This window comes from Neofelis nebulosa, chromosome 7, assembly GCF_028018385.1.
Source record: "Neofelis nebulosa isolate mNeoNeb1 chromosome 7, mNeoNeb1.pri, whole genome shotgun sequence".
In the NCBI taxonomy this organism is placed as follows: Eukaryota; Metazoa; Chordata; class Mammalia; order Carnivora; family Felidae; genus Neofelis; species Neofelis nebulosa.
In genome coordinates this window covers 38,680,664-38,706,377 of record NC_080788.1, presented here as the reverse complement: position 1 = coordinate 38,706,377, position 25,714 = coordinate 38,680,664, and the positions used below count along the sequence as shown (strand labels likewise).

At 41.1% G+C, this 25,714-nt stretch overlaps 2 protein-coding genes across 12 annotated transcripts in view; one reads left to right on the top strand and one right to left on the bottom strand.

Moving 5' to 3' along the window:
• Positions 1–25,714, top strand: part of IQCH (IQ motif containing H) — a 212,130-nt gene that overhangs the window by 13,724 nt on the left and 172,692 nt on the right. For 9 of the 11 annotated variants that reach the window (XM_058740613.1, XM_058740617.1, XM_058740616.1 and 6 more), the window contains exons 4-5: positions 7,922–8,039; positions 24,316–24,432. In XM_058740613.1, coding sequence (XP_058596596.1) covers positions 7,922–8,039; positions 24,316–24,432 — 235 coding nt within the window. Of the gene's footprint in view, positions 1–7,921; positions 8,040–24,315; positions 24,433–25,714 lie in introns of those variants that run through there. The other 2 variants (XM_058740614.1, XM_058740618.1) reach the window with 2 other exon arrangements.
• Positions 1–25,714, bottom strand: part of AAGAB (alpha and gamma adaptin binding protein) — a 115,354-nt gene that overhangs the window by 69,107 nt on the left and 20,533 nt on the right. The window lies entirely within an intron of this gene.

The window sequence follows — 25,714 nt, the reverse complement described above, 5'->3', positions numbered from 1 at the left end:
ACATCAAGTAAGAAAGCCTCACAATGGAGGGGGTGGGGAGTAAACAGGAAAAGAGGTCTGTCACCAACTCCAATGAAGTTCTCCCACCCTGTATCCAGCTTTCTCTTGGTTCTTCTGTCCTGACAAAGAACAGAGAGTCTGGGCTATATGCAAGTTAAGATGGCTGAAAAGAGCAAACTGTGTAGCAATTACACCCACAGAGAATCAAGCAGAAACATTTGGGCAGAGACCTTTCTTCTACAGTTCTTCTCCCTTGCCAAGGAGTGTCCTTGCCCCTTACTAGGGTCTGGAAGAGGGAAGGAAGCCTTCACCCTTAATTGGGGCATGGAGTTGGCTCCCAGAAGTAGTCCTTGGATCCTTTCTCTCCTATTCAATACAATAATATAATCACTGGCCCTCTTGGCAGGAAGATGGGAGGGAGCCTGGCAAGTTTGTATGAGCCTCGCAAGCCTGGGGGAGTATATCCATCGTAGCTGTGGCGCTAAAGGAGCGTGCAATTTGAAAATGAAATGCAAGGAACCAGGTCAAAAACTGGAGAAAAGTCCAGATTGGGTCTTTAAAGTAAGCAGGCCTGGGGCAGGTCCTGGGAGTCCAAGTGTGAGTCACAGGGAGTGGCTCAGGGAGGAAAAGAAGTAGCAACGGTAGACGGAAATGGAAAACAGGAGACCCCGGGCAGTCAGGAACTGTTGCCTATGACGGGAGTGTTCCCTGGTAGATAGTCACACCAGATTCTGCACTTGCAGGCGTGTCCCCCGAGACCATCGTGAATAGATGTGGCTTCAGAGTTCATATCCTGCTAGGAGTTTTCTATGCAAAGCAGTTTGTAGAACCCAGGATTCCTTCAGGTGCTCATGCCCGGGGGTGGGGGGGGGGGGGTGGTGGGGGGGGGGTGGGACTGGCCAATTCACTCCGTTTTTCTTCTGAGGTTCCATGACAACGTTCTTGTAACACCCAAGTAAGAAGGTGTTTTTTCATGATGGATGGCATGACTCACTGAGAGACAGGTTACTTATCTCAACACTGATCAGGAGGTCAGAGAAGAAGACAGTTGATTACAGTTTCGAGCTGGAACAAGCTGAACCTGGCCTTTTATCCCCCATGACCATCAGTTTAAAAATTCGGGCATGCATCCATAATATGTATTTATTTATAAATTGTATACTTATCATATGGCGTGAATACACTATAAAATACACCGACAAATATTTAAATGAGACAAACATTAAACAGTTTAAAATATTTTACTTTATTAACAGTACAAAACTTCTTTTGCTAAAAAAGGCTACTAATTAGAATATTCTGGTTGTTTTATCTTGTTAATCACGATGGCTTTATACTGGCTGTAGCTAATAACCCGAAACATATTCTATGCTTAGTGGAGATTCGTCAGAGATGCTGGTTGAATGGAAGTCCGTATTTCAGTTAGTCTTCTGGATAACTTTTAAGTTTTCGGGGGGGATGGATTTGGCTGACTTGTCATAAATTTGATTGGTTTACCATCATTTGCACTCTCTAGCGTGGCTGAAGAAAAGCTCACCCCACGAGTACGTGTCGATTCTGGCATTTTCTTATTTTTCACTGATGCTCCTTATCATTATCTTCAAGATACAGGGTGGTTTTTTTGCAGGAATCTTTTTTAAGACACTGGTCCATTTTTTCAGTCTTGAGTGAAAACTACGTAATAGAACCCATAAACCCACTTCATGAGTAAACTACAGTGTATTCTAACGCTGTGAAAAAATGTGTACCAGTGCAGACCCCGCCGTTCGTGCCTTTGTGGTTTGGAGTCCCCGCTCCCAGAAGGCCTCCAGAATCGCAGGTGACATGACCACATGAGGGATCCAGGGAAAAGCTGAATATTAAAAAGCAGCACACAGTAATTTCTTATTTTCTATATTTCTTATTTGATGTAAAAAAAAAAAAAAGTTCTTATGTTCTCATCACACAACCAACGGCATTATTTTATGGATTGCCTGGGATGTGGACATCCTTTTTGAGAGGGCACGGGGCGAGAATGATGGTTCTTAAACTTTGGTTTCACTGGCTCCCAGATGGTCCTGGAATTTGCATTTTAACAAACACCCTTGGCATCCCGAATGCAGATTAATTTGTGCTTGGAATCCCAGGACAAGCATAGCTCCCTGGAATCAGTATTCCTTGGCCACTGAGAGGGCCTGCCTCTGTCTGGTCAAGGGCCTAGTCCTGGAAATTCAGCTACCCCATTGCTCTGAAGGGTTGGAGTAAGCCTCTTGCACTAGGAATGAGCCCAGCGTGGCACCTGGGAGTCATGCTGGTAGGACTGTCACTGTCCATTTAAACTGTGAATCTGGTGGAGTGTCAGAGGCCAGGAGTCCAGACCAGCAACTCCTTCTGAAAGGGGTGCCATTTAATCAGAACTGTGCATCTCTGTTGCTCCTTGGACGGCAAGCACGGTTGCTATGAGTAACTGGGAATCAACATTGTTCCGATATTTGGGGCTTCATGTTAACTATGGAAACCCAGGAAATTGGGAGAGTTTATTCCAAATGACTATTGTCCCTGGACATACCTTAAAAATGACTTAGAACAGACCAGATACAATAGCCATCATCTTCATTTTCATTATCAGTGTGGATTTCATCTTGTGGTCACAATTTTCCAAACACTTGACAGTTTGCAAAGGACTTTGTTTTACCCCATGAGGCAGATATTTACCCTTCCCTTTTAAAAATGTGCATGCTGAGGATCACAGCCATCCCAGGTCACACTGGTTGTTGATGGTGAGGCCCAGACTTGAGTCTGGTCACATGTGTGCAATGGAGCATTCTCCCACGCCGTGGCTTCCTGGAAACCAAGAAGCCTAATTTTCACAAAAGATGGTTTACATTTTAGCAAGAAGGGAAAATCTGGTCATTGTGTCCGGTAGAAACAAAAACCGGTAGGGACACAGAGTGCTAACAATGGGTGCCCCCCAAATGCAAGATTTTCTTAGCAGTCGTTCAGAAAACAATGATGAGGACATTATCCAAAGTGGCATATTTTCTCCAAAGAGCTAAAAAAAAAGCTTCTGTATTGTTTTCCAAATATGTTTCACCACTGTCCCCACTTTGGCCGTGATTCGTCTATGTCAAAGTGTGGTTCTTCCTCTCACATGATTGGCTTTCGTGGATTTTATTGCTCGTAATATCTGCTCACACTGCTCTTAACGACCTCGCTTTGCTCATTGACACTGGGAGGTTGACTACCATCTGTACCAACACTCTCAGAACCGCAGAGATCTTCATTTTATATTCTGTTGTGCCAGTGTTTGAGAAGGGGAGACAAGAACAAAGCAAATAGATGATGGTGAGAAGCAGTAAGAGAGAAAGAAGAGGTTTGCATTACACGGCCAGCGTACATTAGAAGGTACATTTCCCTCAGTAAATGAAGCATCCTGGAGCCCATCCATTCTGGGTTGTTACACGGCAGTACACAAATCCCACTTGTATAGACTAGGACTACATCCTGGTCATACAGAGGTGAAGCACAGGGAGCAAGATGGCAACACTTGGTAATCTACATGAAAGGTATTTGGATGCTAACTGCTCTTTCCATTTCTCTGTGGGTCAAACATTTTTTTAAACAGGGGCAGCTAGGTGGCTCAGCCAGTTGAGCATCCAACTTCAGCTCAGGTCATGATCTCACGGTTTGTGGGTTTGAGCCCCATATCAGGCTCTGTGCTGGAGACAGCTCAGAGCCTGGAGCCTGCTTGGGATTCTGTGTCTCCCTGTCTCTCTCTGCCCCTCTCCTGCTTGTGTGCTCTGTCTCTCAAAAATAAATTTAAAAACTTAAAAAAAAATTTTAGTAAAAAATAAATTTTTTTTAAAAAGCATCAGAAAATGAAAAAATAACAAACCAGAAAAACGTTTGCAACAGCTATGACACAAAAATTGCTAACATTCTTTTTAAAAATTTTTAAAAAGTATTCATGCCAATACAAAAAAAAAAAAGTTGACAGAGGACAACAAACTACTCACAGAGATAGAAATGCAAATAACCAGTAAACGTGAAAAATGTTCAATCTCACTGGTAAGCCAGAGAAATGCAAATTAAACAATATATTACTGTTTTTTCCTTACAAATTAGCACACCAAATCATTTAAACCATTCTAATAATCAGTACTGATGAGGTAGCAGTAGGACGGGCATACTTTTGTTTTACCACTAAAGGTGTAAGTTGGCACGAAGTTCTAAAAGGCAGCCTCTCAACATGTGCAAGAAGCTTTTTAATTCATTTTTTTTTAATTTAGTGGTTGTACTTCTAGGAATTTGTCCTAGGAAATGAAAAGAGAGAGACATGAATCTGTGTATGTTTGTTAATTTCAGTGTTCTATTTAATACCAATAAATGTGGAAATAACCTTAAATGTTAATAGTAAAAGCATGATTAAATCTATAACACATCTGGGGCTCCCAGGTGGCTCAATCTGTTAAGTGACCGACTTTGGCTCAGGTCATGATCTCACAGTTCGTGGGTTCGAGCCCCATATCAGCCTCTGTGCTGGAGACAGCTCAGAGCCTGGAGCCTGCTTTGGATTCTGTGTCTCCCTGTCTCTCGCTGCCCCTCCCCCGCTCCCACTCTGTGTCTGTCTCTCAAAAATAAATGGACATTAAGTTTTTTTAAAAAAATCGATAACACATCTATGTGTGTATTACATAGCTATTAAAACTGATATTATCCAAGAAATTTAATGACATGGAAAAATTCTCACAGTATATGTTGAGGGGGAAGAAAGCAGGATGCAAAATTATATCTCAATTCAAGTTCACTTCTAAATACATAATAAAGAGAGGTAAAAAGATTGATAAGAAATACACAAATAGAGGGGCACCTGGGTGGCTCAGTCAGTTAAGCGTCAGACGCTTGGTTTTGATTCGGGTCCTGATCTCACAATTTTTGGATTTGAGCCCCACATTGGTCTCTGTGCTGACAGTGTGGAGCCTGCTTGGGATTCTCTTCTCTCCCTCTCTCTGCACCTTCCCTACTCACTGGTTCTCTCTCTCTCAAAATAAACATTTAAAAATATTTTTTTAAGGAAATCCATGAAGAGAGTTTCACTTCTAAGAAGATGGTGTAGACATACTTCTCTCTATTCCTTCTGATAAATACAGCTAAAAATCCTAGACGTTATCTATAAAACAAGTTTATGAAGACTTAGAAAGAAGTCAGACCAGTTAGGGGGCCCTGGGACCCAAGGAAGGACATATGGTGAGGCCCCTGGATTTTCTTCCTGCTTTACGTATCCTGTTATCCAACCTGTATCATTTTCCTTCTCTCTGAAGAGCTTCTGGTGACATTTCTTGCAAGACTCTGGTGATGAATTCCCTTAGTGTTCATCTATCTGAGGAGATCTTTATTTCCCCTTTGTTTTTGAAGGATAATTTTACTTAGATACAGAATTCCAGGTTGGTGTGTTTTATCTTTCCACACTTCAAATATTTCACTCTGCTTTCTCGCTTGCATGGCTTATGAAGGGACGTCTGATACAATTTATACCTCTCTTCTATAGGTTAAGTTGGGATTTTTTTTCCTCTGTCTTCTTTTGAGATTTTCTGTTTGCTCTTAGTTTTTCATAGTTTGAATAGGATATGCCTAGGTATAGTTTTTCAGGATTTATCCTAGCTTGGTATTCTCTGAACTCTCTGGATCTGTGGTTTAGTGTCTGTCATTAATTTTGGAAAATTCTCAGCCACCATTACTCAAATATGTCTTCCGCTCCTTTCTTCTTTCTTTTTCTGATATTCTCATTATATATATGTATGTTACACCTTTTATAATTGTGTCACAGTTCCTGGACATTCTGTTCTGTTTTGTTCAGTCCTTTTTCTCTTTGCATTTCAGTTTGGGTAACTTCTATTGACATTTTTTCAAGCTCATGGATTCTTTCTTTGGCTGTGTCCTATTAATAAACCCATCAAAAGTATTCTCCATTTCTTATGGTGTTTTGATTTCTAGCATTTTCTTTATATTCTTTGAGTTTCAAGGTTTCTGCTTACATTAAATATCTGTTCTTGCATGCTGTCTATTTAGAGCCCTTAGCTTATTAATCACAGTGATTTTAAATTCCTGGTCTGATACTTCCAAAATCTCTGTTATATCTGATTCTGATGTTGGCTTTGTCTCTTCAAACCTTTTTTTTTCCCTTGCCTTTTAGCATGCCTTGTCATTTTTTCTTTTTTCTTTTTTTTTGAAAGCTGGACATGATGCATGGGTAACAGGAAGTGAGGTAAATGAGTCTTTATCTGGCTACAAATTGTGCTGTATACTGTTTGCTGTAACTGTAGGTGTCTGAGGCTTCCATTTTTTCAACCGTCTTTGTTTTTGTCTCCCCTGGGGTGTTTGATTTTTCCTAGAAACTTCTTCCTAAATAGGCCTGAGCCCGAAGTCCTCTCATCTGTAATCCTCTGTAGATGTAAGTGTGTTGAGGGGAAGCATTCAATACTCCTTGATCAGGCCTCCGTCTTTCAGTGGGTCTGTGCCTCTGAACTGTTACCTTCACTAGTTTTTCTTGGAATTTCCCCCTCTTAGGTGAGACAGGAAGACTGGAAGGGCCTGGAGTTAGCTACTTGCCCTTCCTCGGGTCAGATAAGAATTTTCCTTGAGAGCTGGCCTTCATTACAGAGAACAGAACAAATAACAGAACTCTCTGGGAGTAGTTGGAAGTGGTTTCTTTTCCCTTCCCCCTGCCAGAAGCAGGAAGTGATTTTTCTGTGTCTTCCAGTGGGAATACGGTGAGGCCCCTGAAGGTAGTCATGAAAGTTTTACCCTGCCCCCAAGCTTTGTCGCCACTGAGGCTTTTTTTTTTTTTTTTAATTTTTTCTTAACGTTTATTTATTTTTGAGAGTGACAGAGTGTGAGAGGGGGAGGGGCAGAGAGAGAGGGAGACACAGAATCTGAAGCAGGCTCCAGGCTCTGAGCTGTCAGCACAGAGCCCGACGCGGGGCTCGAACTCACGGGCCTGGCCCGTGAGATCGTGACCCGAGCTGAAGACGTCCATAATTTGCTTTCTAATGAAAATTTTACAAAAGTGGACATCACAGTAGAGTCAAGAGATTGGGTCATTATGGTTGAGTTTAATTGATCCTAATTATGTTGACCAATTTAAAAAAGTGGAATCTACTTTCAAATGAAAAGTTTTAGTTTGTTATAGAGCGTGTGCTCACGAGAGAGGGGGGTGGGGGGGGGGAGAGAGTGCGCGACAGAGCAAGAGAGGGAGAATCTTAGGCAGGCTCCATGCCCAGCAGAGTTCAAACTCATGAAATGTGATATCATGATGAGCCGAAATCAAGGGTCTGGCGCTCAGCCAACTGAGTAACCCAGGTGCCCCTCAAATTAAAAGTTTTAAGACATACATTACACACACAGTCATTCTTAGAACTTTGTTTTTACATTGCCCACCCCCACCCCCGCCATGGAACTGCCCACTGCTTAGTAAGAAAGACCTTCAACCACCTTTGATCCTTAAGTCTTTACAGTTATATAAAATAGCAGACATTTAAAGAATGTAAGTGCCAACTGCTTAGGGACAAGCATTTTGAATGTATTTAACGTTGGCTATTCTGTGATTTGGTTTTACAAAACAATACAACATGCTATATTTTCTCTACCAAGAAATATTTTATAGTATAGTAATTCTGTCCGACATGGGTCATATAAACTCAGCCAGAGATAGAGCTTTTTATTCATGCTATAGTGGTCATTATCAGACTCAGAAGTTCATATGCTTAGTAAACAAGTACAGTTTCATAGTAGTAAAAATGCTCAAGTTGGTCTAGTTTATTGTAATTACCAATAGAATATTTCCTATAAAATCTAATTGAACTAGGAAGCATTGTTTCAAAATTACAATTTGTGAAGCTGTTGAGATTTGACTTAAAATTTTCTTTTTCTTTTTTAAACTTAGGTTGCTTCCAGCTGTAATTGATCAGAAATCATTTATTTTCCCTCTAGAATCTGAGGGTAAACTTTGGCAACCCCAAACACAGCACAGTACATTTCCACAAGCCTTTCCAAGAAAAAAGGTAGGCATAGAGATACCCATAAAGACAAAAAGGGGATTAGTGGTTGTGGAAGCTAGGGGGAGGGAAGAATGGGGAGGGACATCTAATGGATATCAAGTATCTTTTGGGGATGATGAAAATGTTCTGGAATTCAATAGTGGAGGTGGTTGCACAACACTGTGAATCTACTGAACACTGCTGAATTATGCACTTTTTTTTTTAGCATTTTAGTTTTTATTTTGCTTAATGTTTTATTATTTATTTTTGAGAGAGAGAGAGAGAGAGAGCAGAGGGGAAGAGGGGCAGGGAGAGAGGGAGACACAGAATCTGAAGCAGGCTCCAGGCTCTGAGTGATCAGCATAGAGCCTGACGCGGGGCTTGAACTCACAAACCGTGAGATCATGACCTGAGCCAAAGATGGACGCTTAACCAACTGAGCCACCGAGGTGCCTTGAATTGTACACTTTAAAGGGATAAATTTAAGGTATATGAATTATAGCTCAATAAAGTTGTTAGAAAAAACTTTTTAAGAGTAAAGGTAGGAAATTTGCTTTGTGTTCTAAATGAGAAAACGTGCCTCTTGTTTCAATTATGTTCGTGGTAGGGTCAGTTCCTACCACAAGACAGCTTTCTTCAGAAAGCAAATATATCACAACAGAATGCCTTCCAATGCCTTCCAAAAAATGGCTGCCAATTTTTTTAATTGGCAATAATCACACCTCAGATAAACCAATGGCTACAATACTGCCACTGTGCAAAGCCAGAATTTTGGGACAGAGCCCTAGAAGGCAAGTTTCCAAGTGGCAAGGAATTGAGTTCAAGAGGTTACTGATTTTGCCTGTTGAGTGTTCTTGCTCTTTAATTCCTGTTCCCTCCCAACCCCCCACAAGTGATAATAGCTCACCTCCTGTCAGTGCTTTTGGAACACTAACTTGTTTAACCTTCAGAATGATTCTAGAAAGACGTGCTATTATTGTCTTCATTTTATTGATGAAAAAACCAAGATTCAGAAATGTTAAAGAAATTGCCCAAGAGAACACAGCTAGTAAGTGTCAGGGCCAGGATGATGAACCCAGAAATGTAGGCATAACCACCGTGGTACCCCTTTGTAGGCAATAACTTTGTTGAGGTATAATTAATATACCATCATAAAATTCACCCTTTTTAAGTGTTCAGTCAGTGTTTTTAGTATCTTCCCCAAGCTGTGAAGCCATCATGCAGTATCCTTTTCATAATGGCATTATCCGTATTTTTCCTTTACCACACTTGGCAAATTTCTAACTAGATTTTTTTTTTTTAAGTGTCAGCTTCTCTCACTAGAATGGAAGTTGAATGAGGGCAGAAGCCATGTCAGTTTGTTCATTGCTGTATATTGCCAGGGGATTCTCCATAAATGCTTGTGGAATGAAGAAAGGACATCATAGGGGCCCCTAAGGGGGTGCCCACCCCCATGTAAAACCAGTCCAGGCTCCACTACACTTGCAAAACAGCCAACTCTGACCATGGTCATGGCACTTCTTACACGGAGCTCATTTGGCCACTATCTGTGTGCCAAGAATTGGCAGAGGCACACTGTGATCAATGATGCCAGGTCCCTGCTCTCAGAGCTTACATTCTAGTCAGGGGAGACAGACCATCGATCAGAAAATACCACATCATAATAAAGGCTGTTCTGAAAAGAAAAGGGAGTGCTATGATAAAGGGAGTTTAAACTTCTCACCTCCCTTACTAGTAAGTCTCTGCTTCAGCTCAGTTTTCCCCCTCTCCCCCAAGAATCTCAGGAGGGTCACTGGTGGCCCACAAGTAGAAGATTGGGGCTCTTTGGAAACAAAATATCTGAATCTAGGACTCTCTCGAATGTATAGCTGCTATTATGATCCCGGAAAAAAAATAAAACCACAGCCAGAACCTATTTTCCCAGGAGAGTTTTGAATCCTGGAGAATGATCATAAAGATAGGGAATCTTATGTGCAGTGTGTAAGCCCAGAGTTCTTTTAAAGACTGTGAGCATGGGTGAGCTTCATTTAAAAGGGGCATGGACGGTTTCCTACCCTGACTTTACCTCGAGGGCCTAGATCCCTATTGTTGTTTTATTTCTAATATCAGTGACATCTGCTTAAAAATGCATAACCGCTGACATACAAGATAGCCCTAATTTTGCATTGTAAACTCAATGACAAACAGTGCTGTTTTGCCAGCTGTTCCCGCAAGCCTACTACACCAACTTAAAAGCTTATATTATTAAGTAGTGGGGAAATCCAACTGGGATATTACCACCTTTAATTGCCCACTGCCAACCTGTTTGACTAGGTAAACCCCAGTTGCTTCTTTAAGCTTCCTTTCTCCAAAGTAGATAACGATCTTTGGAGTTCCATTTAACACCAAAAACTTGCATGACAAACAATTAGGAGTTGCTCAATTATAATTACACTCATAATCAAGAATGGTTTATGAGGACAGCTACATGCCAAAGAATGAAACTGGACCATTTTCTCACACCATATGCAAAAATAAACTCAAAATGAATTAATGACCTAAATGGGAGACCTGAAACCATGAAATTCCTAGAAGAAAACAGACAGTAATCTCTTATACATCAGACTTAGCAACATTTTTCTAGAAGGTCTCCTCAGGCAAGGGAAACAAAAGCAAAAATAAGCTATGTGGACTACACCAAAATGAAAAGCTTTTACACAGCAAAGGAAACCATCAGCAAAAAAGAAAAACAAAAAACAAAAAACAAAACACAAAAGAAACAAGGCAACTTACTGAATGGGAGCAGATGTTCTCAAATGATATTTTCAATAAGAGGTTATACAACTAATAAATATATAAAGAACTATAAATATAAACACTAAAAAAACCGAATCTGATTAAAAAAATGGTCAGGGCATCCGGAATAGACATTTTTGCAGAGAAGGCATAGAGATGACCAATAAACACATGAAAAAATGATCAACATCACTGATCACCAGGGAAATGCAACTCAAAACCGCAATGAGCTATCACTTTCCACCTGTCAAAATGGCTAGACTCTAAAAGGTAAGAAACAGCACGTGTTGGAGAGCACGTGGAGAAAAGGGAACCCACGTGCACGGTTGGTAGGAATGTAAACTGGTGCAGCCACTGTGAAGAGCAGTACGGAGCTTCCTCAAAAAATTAAAAAATGGAACTACCACATGATCCAGCAACTCCACTATTGGGTATTTACCTAAGAAAATGAAAACATTCATTCAAAAAGATGCAGGCACCCCTATGTTTATTGCAGCATCATGTACAACAGCCGGGATATGGAAGCAACACAAGTGTCCATTGATAGATGGATGAACAAAGAAGATGTGGTACATATACACAATGGAATATTACTCAGCCATAAAAACGAATGAGATCTTGCCCTTTGTGACAACATGGGTGGACCTCGAGGGTATTATGCTAAGTGAAATAAGTCAGACACAGAAAGGCAGATACTATAGGATTTCACTTACATATGGCATCTTAAAAACAAACAAACAAACAAAAAAAAAAACAAATGAAGCAACAAATACCAGACTCTTAAATACAGGGAACAAACCGGTAGTTACCAGAGGAGAGGTGGATGGGGGATGGGCAAAATGGATAAAGGGGATTAAGAGGTACAAACTTGCAGTTATAAAGTAAGTAAGTCACAGAGATGAAAAGCATAGGGAATATGGTCAGTAATATTGTGAGGGCAAAGAAACATTTGCTTATTGATCTTCTTTTTCTTTCGAAAAAGCCGTATTGTGATGACTTTTCTTCACAGTGTATCTTTGCTCCTCATCAACACCAGCTCGGCCCCTCTTTGGGGCACCTCAGGCTACAGGGTTTGAAATAAAAACAACAAAGGAGAAGATGGAGGGAAGAAGAGAAGGAGAAAAGGTTTAGGGGCCACGAGAGTATTTGATTTTCTTGTAGTATCTGGTGAGCAAACCCCTACACTGTTCAGATCAAAGGACCTCCTTACAAGCACGATACGGGCTGTGGAGCAGGGAAAATAAACGCATCCCATTGCTTGAAAAGGATTCCGTCTCTTAATTCCATACAATGGATGCTTTATCAGTCGAACAGACATAAAAAATACACCGTGATCCACTATGATGCAACAATGTGCAGGGTCAGGGTCTGAGATGGGAAGGATCCAACTTTGTGGATTTGGATCGAATTGAGAACGTGATTTTCAAACTTTGCTCTGAAACTGAAGTTTTGAAGATTTTTGGACATCACGAAGAATAATATGGTGGGAGATGAAAGAAGGAAAACGAGCAGGTAAGCATGGCTTCCCAGACTGTCGCTGAGAGTTCTGCCTCACTTGGCGTTGGGTGGAAAGTTTTGCAGATGAGATGGCAATTGCATTTCACAGACCAGAGCGCGCACAGAAGACAAGGTCCCCGATGAGCCAACCACTGTGACCTCCATCTTCTCACAAGAAGCTAGGCTCCATGAAAGCAGTGACTTTTAAAAAATGTCTGCTCCTTTTCCCCGGGTTTTTAAAAACCCTCTTATTATGGAGATATCCAAAGAGGAAACAGTCCAGGAATGACCATTTGTCCTTCACCTAGATTTAATAACAATTAAACTTTGCCATTTTTGTGTCATCACTTTTTATTGAAGTGTTTTAAAATACAGACCTAAGGACATTTCATCCCTTCATGCTTTAACATGCAGCTTTAAAAATGAGCATGTTCCTATGGGTGAGTCGGTTAAGCGTCCGACTCCCGCTCAGGTCATGATCTCACAGCTCATGGGTTTGAGCCCCGCATCGGGCTCTGTGCCGACAGCTCAGAGCCTAGAGCCTACTTTCGATTCTTTGTCTCCCTCTCCCTCTGTCCCTCCCCTGCTCACTCTGTCTCTGTCTCTCAAAAATAAATAAAAAATGTTAAAAAAAATGTTTTAAAAATGAGCATATTCCTACATACCCACAGCACCATTATCACACCTAAAAAATGAACAATAATTCATGAATATAATAAATACGCAGGTCATACTCAGATTCCCCCAATTAATCCTCAGATGGCTTTTACCAATCCTCTGTCCAAACCTGGATCTGCCAAGATATATCCTTTGCATTTGATCATTTCTCAAAGCTCTATTAATCCAAAGCAGAGAGACTCTGTTTCATTCATTGCTATAATCTGTGCCCAGACAGTGCCAAGCCCAGAGTAGGCTCTCACTAGATGACAACAACATCGTGGTTAGAAGTATGGGTTCACATCCTGGGTCCACCACTTCCTACCTGTTCCTTGGCAAGTCACTTAACCTCTTTGTGCCTCAGTTCCTCATCTGCAAAATGGACGTAAGAATAGCCCCTACCTACTGTTAAAAACTGAGAACAAACTGAGGGTTGATGGGGGGTGGGAGGGAGGGAAGGGTGGGTGATGGGTATTGAGGAGGGCACCTTTTGGGATGAGCACTGGGTGTTGTATGGAAACCAATTTGACAATAAATTTCATATATTGAAAAAAAAAAGAAAAGAAAAAAAGAATAGCCCCTACCTCATAGAGCTGCTGTAAGGATAAAGGAGCTAATATTTGTAAATGTTTATAACAGCACACCATACGTGGGTGACTGTTATACAAGTGTTAATTCTTATTATGTGCCGATGAATACTGGTCAATCTCAATTATGTGCCTAATACGTCCCAGATACTATTTAGGCATCAGCCAAACATCTCTGCTCTCATGCAGCTTACATTCTAGTTGGGGTGGGAAACCCCAGTCATTAGGAAAACAAAAAATGATGCGCAAAGTAATTATATAGTATGTTAGTTGGTGAGAGAAAAGCTGGGGAAGGAGCCTAGGGGCGTTGGATGGTCTCACTTGAGCAGGAACCTGATGGATGAGAGGGAACGAGTCTTTGGCTATTTGGAGGCAGAGCATTCCAGGCAAAGGAATTGGAGCATGCAAAGACCCTGAATTAGGAGTATGAACAGCAAGGAAGCTACAGGGGAATGTGCAGGGGGAGAGGAGTAGGAAGAGTGGTAGGGGGCCGGATCTCAAGGACCGTTGTGAGGACTTTGGATCACTGTGATGGGAAGCCGCTGGGGTCTTGTCCTTCAAGGATGTAAAAGAACAAGGGCAGAAGCAGGGGGACCACTTAGGAGCCGGTGTGGGCCATGACGATGAACTTGTAGCTCATCCTCACAACATTCTGAGGGAAGGAATTATTATTATCCCCATTTTGCAGATATGGGACTGGAAGATGGGAGATGATTCTAATCTAAACCTAAGCAATAGCAGAACTGGGATTCAAATGCAAGTCTGTTTGACCTCAAAGTTCTGGCCATTTCTCACCATTGTGAGAAAATACAAAAACTTGGGCTACCTGGGTGGCTCAGTTGGTTGAGCATTCAACTATGGCTCAGGGATAGCTCACGGTTTGTGAGTTCAAGCCCCACATCAGGCTTGCTGCTGTCAGCGCAGAGCCTGCTTTGGATTCTCTGTCCCCCTCTCTCTGTCCCTCCCCTGCTCTCACTCTCTCAAAAATAAACAAACGTTAAAAAAAAATACAAAAACTTGAGTTCCCTTCCTGTGTTTGCCACAGGGAAATTTACAGCTGAAAAACAAACAAACAAACAAACAAACAAAAATCCGACAGCAACATAAAGCCCTGATTCGGTTCACAAATGGCCCTAACTATAGCCAGAATTATCCTCAGGTATGTCCCTCCACACTTTCCCAGAGAAACTTCTCAATCAACACACCTGCTCAAGGTGAACTTTTTTACTTTCCGATTTGTTGCAGTACAACTAATGTGGCAATTATGAAGCCGTGCTAGAATTATTCATAATACATTATGATATTCTATCATGTGTGATACCGTTTTGCTATAACTGGTTACTATTCACTTGGCTTACCTATACACTTTCAAGAGGTTCACAAGCTATAGCTTATGGAACAGATGACTAAGTGTGAGCTTTGGGGCTATTTCTATAAAAACTAGGCATCGAAAATAGGCCATTAGGACTATACCTCCTAATAATATTGTTTCTATAGAAGATTCACTTAGCTACATATTTATGACTCATGACACCTTTCCCAGAAACAGAAGTAACTTTACTACCTACAAGTGCAAGGACTACCCGAATTTCATTAGATGGTATTCGACGGTTCAGTAACATTTTGAAGGTGGCATCCCAAATTTCTCATGCCTTGCTCTGTACCTTCCCAGGAAATACTAACTTCTGGACACGCAGCAGAGCCGTTGTTCTCTGGCTTCCCTACTCAGGAGGGTAGTTAGTAGCAGAGGGAGGTGGGTCACAGAATTAGTGATTGGCCCAAGTGCCATAAAAATTGGACGGAATGTCACCTTTGGCCCACACCACAGCCATCCACTGATGATTGTGTCATGGTGGCACATTGTAATGATAGCATAAACATAGTGAAACTAAAAAAAAAAAAATGTCTTTCATCCCCGGTGTGCTATTTCCTCAACTGTTTTACTTTTAATGGTACTATGTGTGGTGTAGAAGATATGTGTGTGTCTGTGCCGTAAGGGGTTCAAAGTTTGTAGACGGGCATCCTACAGCGTTGGCAATGTCATAACACCGGTTTAGGAAAAATGCTCCGGTAGGGCTAGCGGGGTATGCCAACTCCCTGGGCTTTGTTATGACCAGGAAGTACATCAGCTCTAAAATCTGTTTCAAGCACAACAGCTTCTGACCACCATGTCTTTGTCTGCCAGCTCCCGTAGGATGTTCTCCCGACAATTCTTCAACACTCTAAGAACCTTTACCGACCTCTCAGTGTTTCACTCTTTATCACTTTTGCCTTATTGCCCTTTTCCTCCTTAGCTAAGTTAGGTTGCATGCTTGCGGCAGAAACCGTTACTTCCCTAGCCGATACCCAACCCCCTTTCTGCATTACTGACAGCCGTGATTTGGTTCAGGACGACATCACGCGCGAGGATGATCCCTCATTTCTGAGCCCTCCTTGCCGTTAAGCACGACCATGTGTCGCAGTTCTGTCCAGTGAGTACTGAGTGGCTGATTTTTAGCCAGAGATATGGCTGCTCAATAAAGACTACATTTCCTAGCCTCCCTTGCAGCCAGACACAGGACCAAGTACTGGCCAATGAAGTGTAAGGGGAGGTATCGTGGGCGGTTGTCTGGAAACTTCCTTAAAAGATGGCTGGCTTGCATCCTTTGACCCTTTTCCTGCCTTCATTTATCCTGCTGCCTGGAAGGAAGCTATGATGGCTAGGACTCCAGTAGCAAACGTAGACCCACAGGAGGAAGCCTATACACTAGTGATGACAGGGAGCAACTTCATGAACTTCCAAACCAAGTCTGAAGAGCCCAGCCCCGCACTTCGTATACACGAGAGGAATCCATTCTGTCTTATTTAAGTAATACTCTTCCAGTTTTCAGTCAGAGACAAATGTAGTCCTGGCCTTCCCATTACCAAATTAATTAATTTTTCTATGTGTGGATTTATATTTTAGGTCTTCTCCTTTGTCATCATGCAAGTGTCCCTCCTCCCATCAAGGTATCTTCTTAAGGCCTTCGATTTTGCATTTATCGCTTCTCATTAGCCATCAATTTCTTACTCCTCAACCACCCCCAGATCTTTGTATGACTAGCTCAGTTTTTTCATTCAGGTCTCAATACAACTGTCATCTCATCAGAGAGGCTGTCCTTGACCACCATATCTAAGGGAGCTTCCCATTATTCTCTATCCCACTTATGGCCATCTGAAATTAATTATACATCTGTTTACATGGTTATTATAATTCCTTACATCCCCTCAAGAATATCAGATCATGTGGGCAGGGACTTTTTCTTGTTCACCCACACCTAGCAGGCTTTTTTTTTTTTTTTTTTAACCTTTTATCTATTTTTTTTTTAAACATTTATTTATTTTTGAGACAGAGAGAGACAGAGCATGAACAGGGGAGGGTCAGAGAGAGAAGGAGACACAGAATCTGAAACAGGCTCCAGGCTCTGAGCTGTCAGCACAGAGCCTGATGCGGGGCTCGAACTCACAGACCATGAGATCATGACCTGAGCTGAAGTCGGCTGCTTAACCCACTGAGCCACCCAGGCGCCCCAAAACATGAAGGGGGGGGGTGGTCAGAGAGAGGGAGACACAGAATCTGAAACAGGCTCCAGGCTCTGAACTGTCAGCACAGAGCCCGATGCGGGGCTCAAACTCACAGACCCCGAGATCATGACCTGGGCTGAAGTCAGCCGCTTAACCGACTGAGCCACCCAGGCGTCCCGCTTTATCTATTTTAAATGTTTATTTATTTTGAGGCAGGGGGAGGGACAGAGAGAGAGGGAAAGAGAATCCCAAGCAGGCTCTGCACTGTCAGTGCAGAGCCTAATGTGGGGCTCAGTCTCATGAGCCGTGAGATCATGACCTGAGCTGAAACCAAGAGGCAGATGCGTAACCGACTGAGCCACCCAGGCACCCCCACCTAGCAGGCTCTTAAATGCTGGAATGAATGAATGAATACATTTTGTTGTGAGTAGAGAAAGAGATAGAGGTTAGGGGAGGTCTCCCAGAGGACATTGTGCCTGATCTGAGCTCAAGTTTGGAAGTAAGAGTATGTCCAGAAGACACCAGAGAGAGAAGAGGACATTTGCCAAAGAGGGAACAGCATGCTCACTCACAGAGGTGGAGAGGACATGTTGTATGTGGCCACAGGCTGGCTGCTCTATGAGCAGTCACGATAGAATGTAGCAGAAGGGGCTGGACGGTAGGAAGGGGCCAGATTATGCCACCCTAAGGGAAACTTTTGGGGGATGTTGAAGAGGTAAGAGACGTATTTTAATTAGTGATCAGAGACTCAGTCCTTCCAGAGTTTATGCAGAGGATGGACTGGCAGTAAGGAGACCACCACACTGGCCATTGCAGAGGTGTATTTAACAATCAAGGAGGGCCCGGACCAAAGCAAGGCCCATGAGGATTAGAGTGAGAGTAAAGGATTTAGTAGGTAGGAAGTTGCATCAGGAGTGTATCAACTAACATTTCTTTACAACGTGGCAGCATGTTACGATGGAAAGAGGTGTTAAAGTCAGAGACGTAAATCAAATCCTACCTCCTCACTAGTGGGCCCTTGAGAAGTCACTTAACCAATTATCGTCATTGGTAAAGGAGTGATAATACCACATACTCCCTCTGGTCCTTTTTTTAAATAATTTTTTAAGGCTTATTTATTTTTGAGAGAAAGAGAGACAGAGTGTGAGAGGCAGAGGGACAGAGAGAGAGGGAGACACAGAATTCAAAGCAGGCTCCAGGCTCTGAGCTGTCAGCACAGGGCCGGATATGGAACTCAAACTCACAAACCGTGTAATCATGACTCGCGCTGAAGTCGGACGCTTAACCGACTGAGCCACCCGGCCATCCGTCTCTTGTCCTTTTAAAGACTAAAGTGAGTCAGTTGGATTAGGACAATACCCACCTGTTATGGTGCCCGGCACATGATGGGAGCTGAGTAAATGCTTGCTCTCTCCCCCAACCTTTCTCATAGTCTACAACTCAACTCCTACAGGAATCAGAAAACAGGAGGGCCCATCTGACTAGTAGTTAAGTCTTAAGGTTTTGTGAACCTGAGGCAGTTAGGCAGCAGCTGGGTAATTTAGAAGCAGCTTGGAGTTAAGTGATGCTGTGATTGTTGGTCCCTCCAGCCCCGGCAGAGAGGTAGAGGGGCTGTCGTACATCAGAGAGTGATAGAGTTGAAACAACAGTAAATTCGTGAATAGTTTGATTTTAATTACCCTTTAATTTTAAATAGGCCTTTTTACTAAAGAAATTATTTTTTGAATAGACACAAAAATACAGAATGAAATCCATGTAACCCACAAGCAGCTTTAACATTTGCATAACGTTACCATTCTTATTTCATCTATTCCCTCCACATTTTTTGAAGTCTTATATTACTTATTGAGAGAGATGGGGGAGGGGGGAGAGAGAGAGAGAGCACACACAAGAGCTGGGGAGCAGCAGAGAAAAAGGGAGACAGAGAATCCCAAGCAGGTTCCACATTGTCTGCACAGAACCCGACGTGGGGCTTGAACCCACAAACTGTGAGATCATGACCTGAGCCGAGACCTAGAGTCGGACACTTAACTGACTGAGCCACCCATGGCCCCCGGTGAAGTCTTTTAAAGCAAATCCCAGCCATCATATTATCTTACCCTTAAGCACGTCAGATAAGGACTTAAAAAAAAAAATAATAATAACTGGGGCACCTGGGTGGCTCAGTTAAGTGTCTGACTTCGGCTCAGGTCATGATCTTACAGCTCGTGAGTTCGAGCCCCGTGTCGGTCTCTGTGCTGACAGCTCAGAGCCTACAGCCTGCTTCAGATTCTGTGTCTCCCTCTCTTCTGCCCCTTCCCCACTCACACTCTGTCTCTCTTTCTCCTTCAAAAATAAATAACATTAAAAAATTTCAAAAAACCCAGAAAAACCATAACTATTATCACATCTAACAAATTTTTTTTTAATTTTTTTTTTTTAATATTTATTTATTTTTGAGACACAGAGAGACAGAGCATGAACAGGGGAGGGTCAGAGAGAGGGAGACACAGAATCTGAAACAGGCTCCAGGCTCTGAGCTGTCAGCACAGAGCCCGACGTGGGGCTCGAACTCACAGCCCTCACAGACCGCGAGATCATGACCTGAGCTGAAGTCGGCCGCTTAACTGACTGAGCCACCCAGGCACCCCACATCTAACAAATTTAACAATGTGTTAATACCATATAATTTCCAGTCATTGTTCCGTTTTCCCCAATTATCTTGAAATTTTTAAAAATTGTTTTAATGTTTATTTTTGATAGAGACACAATGACGAGACAGAGCATGAGCGGGGGAGGGGCAGAGACACAGACTCTGAAGCAGGCTCCAGGCTCTGAGCTGTCAGCACAGACCTGAGCTGAAGTCGGATACTTAACCGACTGAGCTAACCAGCGCCCCAGGTCTTTTCTTCTCTTCCTTTTTTTTTTTTTTAAGTTTATTTATTTATTTGAGAGTGACAGAGACAGTGTGAGTGGGGGAGGGAGAGGGGGAAGGAGAAGGAGAGAGAGACAGAGAGAGAGAGAGAGAGAGAGAGAGAGAGAGAGAGAATCCCAAGCAAACTCTGTATTGCCAGCACAGAGCCTGACTTGGGGCTTGAACTCACGAAACTGTGAGATCATGACCTGAGCCAAAGCCAAGAGTCACTTGCCTTTCCAACTGAGCCACCCAGGTGCCCCTACCTCAGCTCAGGTCCTGAGCTCAGGGTTATGAGTAGAAGCCCTGTGTTGGGCTTCATGCTGAGCATGAAGTCTACTTTTAAAAAATTATAAAAAAATAAAAAATAAATAAATAAAAAAATAAAAAATAAAAAAAAATAAAAAATTATATAAAGTAATATATAATATATATGTACATAAAGAATTCATGGGTTTTTATATATTTATAATATATAATTATACACACACACACACACACACACACACATATGTGTATGTATATAAGGAACTCATGGGTTTTTATATATTTGAAGTGTTTTGATCCATAGCAGTCATTTTTTGGCCAATAGGCTCCTGAGTAGTGCTTTATCATTTCAAGATACTTAACGTACATTAATCATTTCAACCTCACAAACAACCCTGTGAGGGTAGGTATTATTACCCAGTTTTACAAATGAGAAATCTAGAGCACGTGGCTTGAACCACGATTTGATGTCTATTGTTCTTTCCATTAAATATAATAATGGTTGAAAGAATCAGAGTATTAAAGGCGACTGGATTCTTTTTTCTGGTTTTGAGATTAAACAGCAGAAGTCTTTAACCAGTGGGAATATAATATTAGGCGATATCCACTTTAGAAGGCATTACTTGCAGCAAACACTGTTGAGAATAATGTTATGCTGATAATACTGTAACTTAGTAAATAGCCTGTCTCAACTTTGTTTGTGAAGCATTTCAATTTTGATTACTCTGTGCGGGATCTACCGCTCGGATGTATGTCATTTTATGGTCTGCCCATGTCTGGGGAGCTGGTATTACACGCTGCCTAGTGTTTTTAATTCAGAACTTCTTCAAAAAGAAACCTTAGCCTCTTATGTTTAAACCCTAGTTTTAATAGCATAAGCTATTTCCTTCTTATATAGCTTTGTGGGCATAGTAATAAAATAAATACCACAAAATCACTGATGAGATGAAAATTGAGCTCCCTGCTTCTGTGCAGCCATGTAGGTAAAACAGTAATTGGCTCTGATAATAACTTTTGTTCTTACAAACCAAAGTCTAAATGAGAGTCACATTTGATATATCTGCTTGTAATTACTATCAAAAGGAGAGAATTCTAAATTGAGATTGTTTAGTGACTCAAGATAGATTAAATAAATTACTGCCTTTTCTTGATCAATTTAAGACAAATTTCTGAAATTATTTTTGATATTTTATCTTACTGTCAGGAAAAATGATCTTCCCGAGTTTGCTCTTCAGCAAAATGGAAGGATGAATTTTGTTTTTCTTTTTTAAATTGACAACTGTTTTTCTTTAAAAAAAAATCTTATTAGTAGATCTGATAATGCAGCTAATGCTTATAAGTATTTTCCTATATATCTCGATAGGTGGTTTGTGAGACAAATTTAGGTGATGAATGTATTTGTAGTGATTTACAGTGAAACCATTTGGTACCTTAATGTTATTTAAATGCGGGCTCTTTTAATATGTTTTTAAAAGGGAAATTTAATCATGTGTTATAATATATTATTTTGGCATACCCATGCTTTGGTGCCAACAGAGTAAATATTAGAATATTAATAATTTTAAAGGACCTCTCCCATAGCTTTAGAAGACGCCTGATAAATAATTGATATTACAACCTGTCATTTCTTTTGGATTTCTATTTACATTTGGATTTCTTTCCATAAGGAGCTATGTCTAATGCCACAGAAACATACATATGGGCAGAAAACCACCAGATTTTAATGCCACTTTTAACAATGGCTCTGTATTTGGTCATTTCCTCCCTACACCAGTACAACAGCCACACAAAGTTGATGGAGCATAAGAAAACTAAGAAAACTGCTATGGTCCACCGAGCCAATGATCCCAGAATTAAAAAGTTCTAACAAAGCTTAGACATGATAGATGAAGCTATTACCGTCAATTGTATCCAGGGTTCACATTTTAAAAACACCCTAATTACAGAAACTACATCCAGTCAATATAATACATATTAGCAATTTCCCCATCCTTGCTGGATGGGAAATTATTCTGAAAGTTTAATTAAGAAGGAAAAAATTATGTTCAGGTATTAATTTCAATAAAAGAGGCATTCAGCTTCCACACAAAAGCCCCGGAGTAGTGCTGGGAGTGTGGGTTACCCACAGAAGGAAAGCCATTTATAATTAGGCACAACATTGTTTTCACAACCACATGTACTTCAAGGAGAAGGAAACAGAAATGCCTTACATGCAACCTGTATCCCTGCATGGGTTAAATGAAGTGGACAGCTGAGCACAGTTATTTAAAGATTTGGTTTAAAAACTGCTATTTAAACAAATAAAAGGAAGGTTTGGAGCCTGTGCTAAGAAATAACTTATCAGGACAGCACGCATTCCATAGATATTTCTGTAATGTTCCCCTTCACCTTGACCTCAGGCACAGCCCACTTATGAATGTTGATGGCCAAACAGCCAGGTCATGAACTAATCTTCCTGGTTTCTACAACCATTTTTTTTTTTAATTTATTTTTTTAATTTTTATTTTTTAACGTTTATTTATTTTTGAGACAGAGAGAGACAGAGCATGAACGGGGGAGGGCCAGAGAGAGAGGGAGACACAGAATCTGAAACAGGCTCCAGGCTCTGAGCTGTCAGCACAGAGCCCGACGCGGGGCTCGAACTCACGGACTGTGAGATCATGACCTGAGCCGAAGTCGGACGCCCAACCGACTGAGCCACCCAGGCGCCCCTACAACCATTTTAACAATTGCATCAGATCACCCCCAGAACTAAGACACTCAATTGAAAGGAAAAAAATTTTTAATTGCTCACAACACTTCCTTTTGAAAAAGTCACAAGGGACCCATCTTTTAGGATTCCATTTACATGAAATGCCCAGAATGTCTAAGAGACAGAAAGTAGACTAGTAGTTGCCAGGGGCTGGAAGGAGGTGGAGGGAATGGGGAGTGACTATTAATGGGTAGGAGGTTTCTTTTGGGGTGATGAAAATGTTCTGAAATTAGGGGTGATGGCTGCACAGCTTTGTGACTATGCTGAAAAATCACTGAAGAGTATATATACTTTTAAAGGTGTGAATTTTATAGTATGTGAATTATATATCACAATAAAATGTCACAAGACTTCAGAAACTGTCAGTAATGTCATATTCCTTAAGTGTCAACTTACCTTTTAGCATCAAATCATAGAAAGCCAAAGCTGGGGAGGATGGGGGGGTGGGGGGAGGCAGGAGGGGTAGGGGTGGAGGTTGGAGGGTGGGGGTGAGGTGAATAGTTCTCCAAGAGACCTTCAAGTCTAACTGCTGCGTTTTGCAAATAAAGAAACCGATTTTCAAAGAAGGAAAGTAACTTACCCAAGGTTACATGCAGGCAGTCGGGGGCGGGAGGGAGCAAGATTGGAACTTAGGTCTCTGCACACCTACCCTGTGCCCCTTTCCACCACCACGGTGCTGTCTTCTCTGGTGGTTTATAGTTAGGCATCGCAGCCGTAGCTAATTTGAATTATTTAAAATGAGGAACACGTGGTTCAAACAAGATGCCTTTTTTTTCCTAATGAAAGCACACGTGTATCCCATAGATAGCAAAATCTCTGTGAAGGAGTCACTAAATTTGTTGCGGTAAATTCACCAAGTCCCCACTGAGATTTACCTGTAAATGTCCCTTGAGGAAAGTGGCCACATTAACAGACCAAGGGAGCCCTCTACCTGTGTATTTGTAGTATAGATTTCATTGGCAAAAATCCTTGACCTGGAAAGCTAAAAATAAACCGAGACCAGGTATCCCGGTCTTTTGTCCACCTTGGTTGGCTTCTAACATTATTTTTGAGGAAATGAATGGCGTCCAAGGTTGTGTCTGTATGAGCGATAGGATACGTGGAGGAAAATCTGCAGAAAGTTCCTTTTCTGTAAATAAAAGAGACCAATTCGCAGCCTAAATAAGAAACCCAAATATATATGTATATATATATATATATTTTTTTTTGCAGTAAGAATTACATTAAAATAATTATTTTCAAAGAACTTCATACTCCTTTGAGGATATAAAATGTTAGTAAGCATTTTTGTTCATTCAGCATGAAAGTTTCATTGTTTCTTTGTTCCAGCGAAAGATAGGGTTGAATGTAAAAATCATGCACGATCCTGAAAACATCCACCACAGAAGTGCTATAAATTCGACCTATGGAATCAGTTTGCCATACATTAATCAGAGAAAAGCATGTGTAAGTAACGAGTTGTTTTCATGAGCTCTTAATTTCTTCAAGAATCAAAAGTCATATATTTTGTAAGATACAATGTCGATTTTAAGTAAAGATTTTGATCCTTTTGTCCTTAGAATTTGGGGGAGATGAGGTGGAGTGGCTTTCATTTGGTTTATAATTACAAATGATGAAAAATGTGTAAACCTACTTTTAGAGGCTCTCTTTGTAGCCCATTCAATTTTGTCTATTTTACCTGCCATTCCTAAATAATCTGGCATTGTAATTTTAACAAGGATGAGATAATTTAACAACAACGAAAATGAATAGAGGAATTTTAAATATTTTATTTCTTTGATAGCAGGCTCACCGCTAGAAAAAGCAAAAGGAAACAGCAGCGTATCATTGGCTTCCATGGCATATGATCATATAGTACACACAATTTAAGAATATTATTCTAAATCTGAAGCAAGCATGAATTAATTCTTTATGTCAGCAAAAGGAAGAGAGGGAAGAATAATCAAATGCAGATTGGCATTAAATGATCCCAGAGTCTGTGCCTCTATTTGGCTGCTAGGTGTCCCAAAGCCAGGACTGTACTTTCTGTGTTGTGGGGTTTTCTTAGGAGATTTCAAAGAAATGCTTCATTTTCATTGAGGTATCATTTGATTTGAGATTATTTCTAAACCTGAAAAACAGTTACTGAGATGACATCTATAAATTTTTAAATACACTTTTAACCTCGAAAGCTCTTAAATGCATGCTTTGGTGAAATCAAGACTAAAACCAAGATTAATTTTAGAATTCAATTGCAAAACCATTTCTAACCAGAAGAGTCTCTTAGATTAATCTTCTGAATTTCCTACGCAGACATTTTCATCTGCCTGCTTCATTCATGTAACCCTGAACTGTATTTTTAGTTTCTTTATATGTGCCTTATGTTATTTTATCAGCTTTGGCTTGAGAGCACTTTATCATAGAAATACTTCTATCGCCTAAGAAATAACCGGAAAGTTTGATATTTTTATTCCTGCTGAAACTTTATTTAAAATGTCACTGTGAATAATGTGAAAAGGTTTTTATCTGCCTCCCATGAGCCCAAAGCCCTTGAAATAAAAATATTATTTCTCTGGCTGCACAGACAGAGGCAGATTTCTCTTTTGTTGCTGTTGGTTTTCCCCTTCCATCTAGAATTAATATTGGCTTCGCTGGTGGAGTGCTGAGGCTTTGTAGCCCAAGGCAACCATCGCGTTTCAAGCAAACTTTTTCTCACATCAAAGTTTAAAAAGGCATACCTCTAGATTTA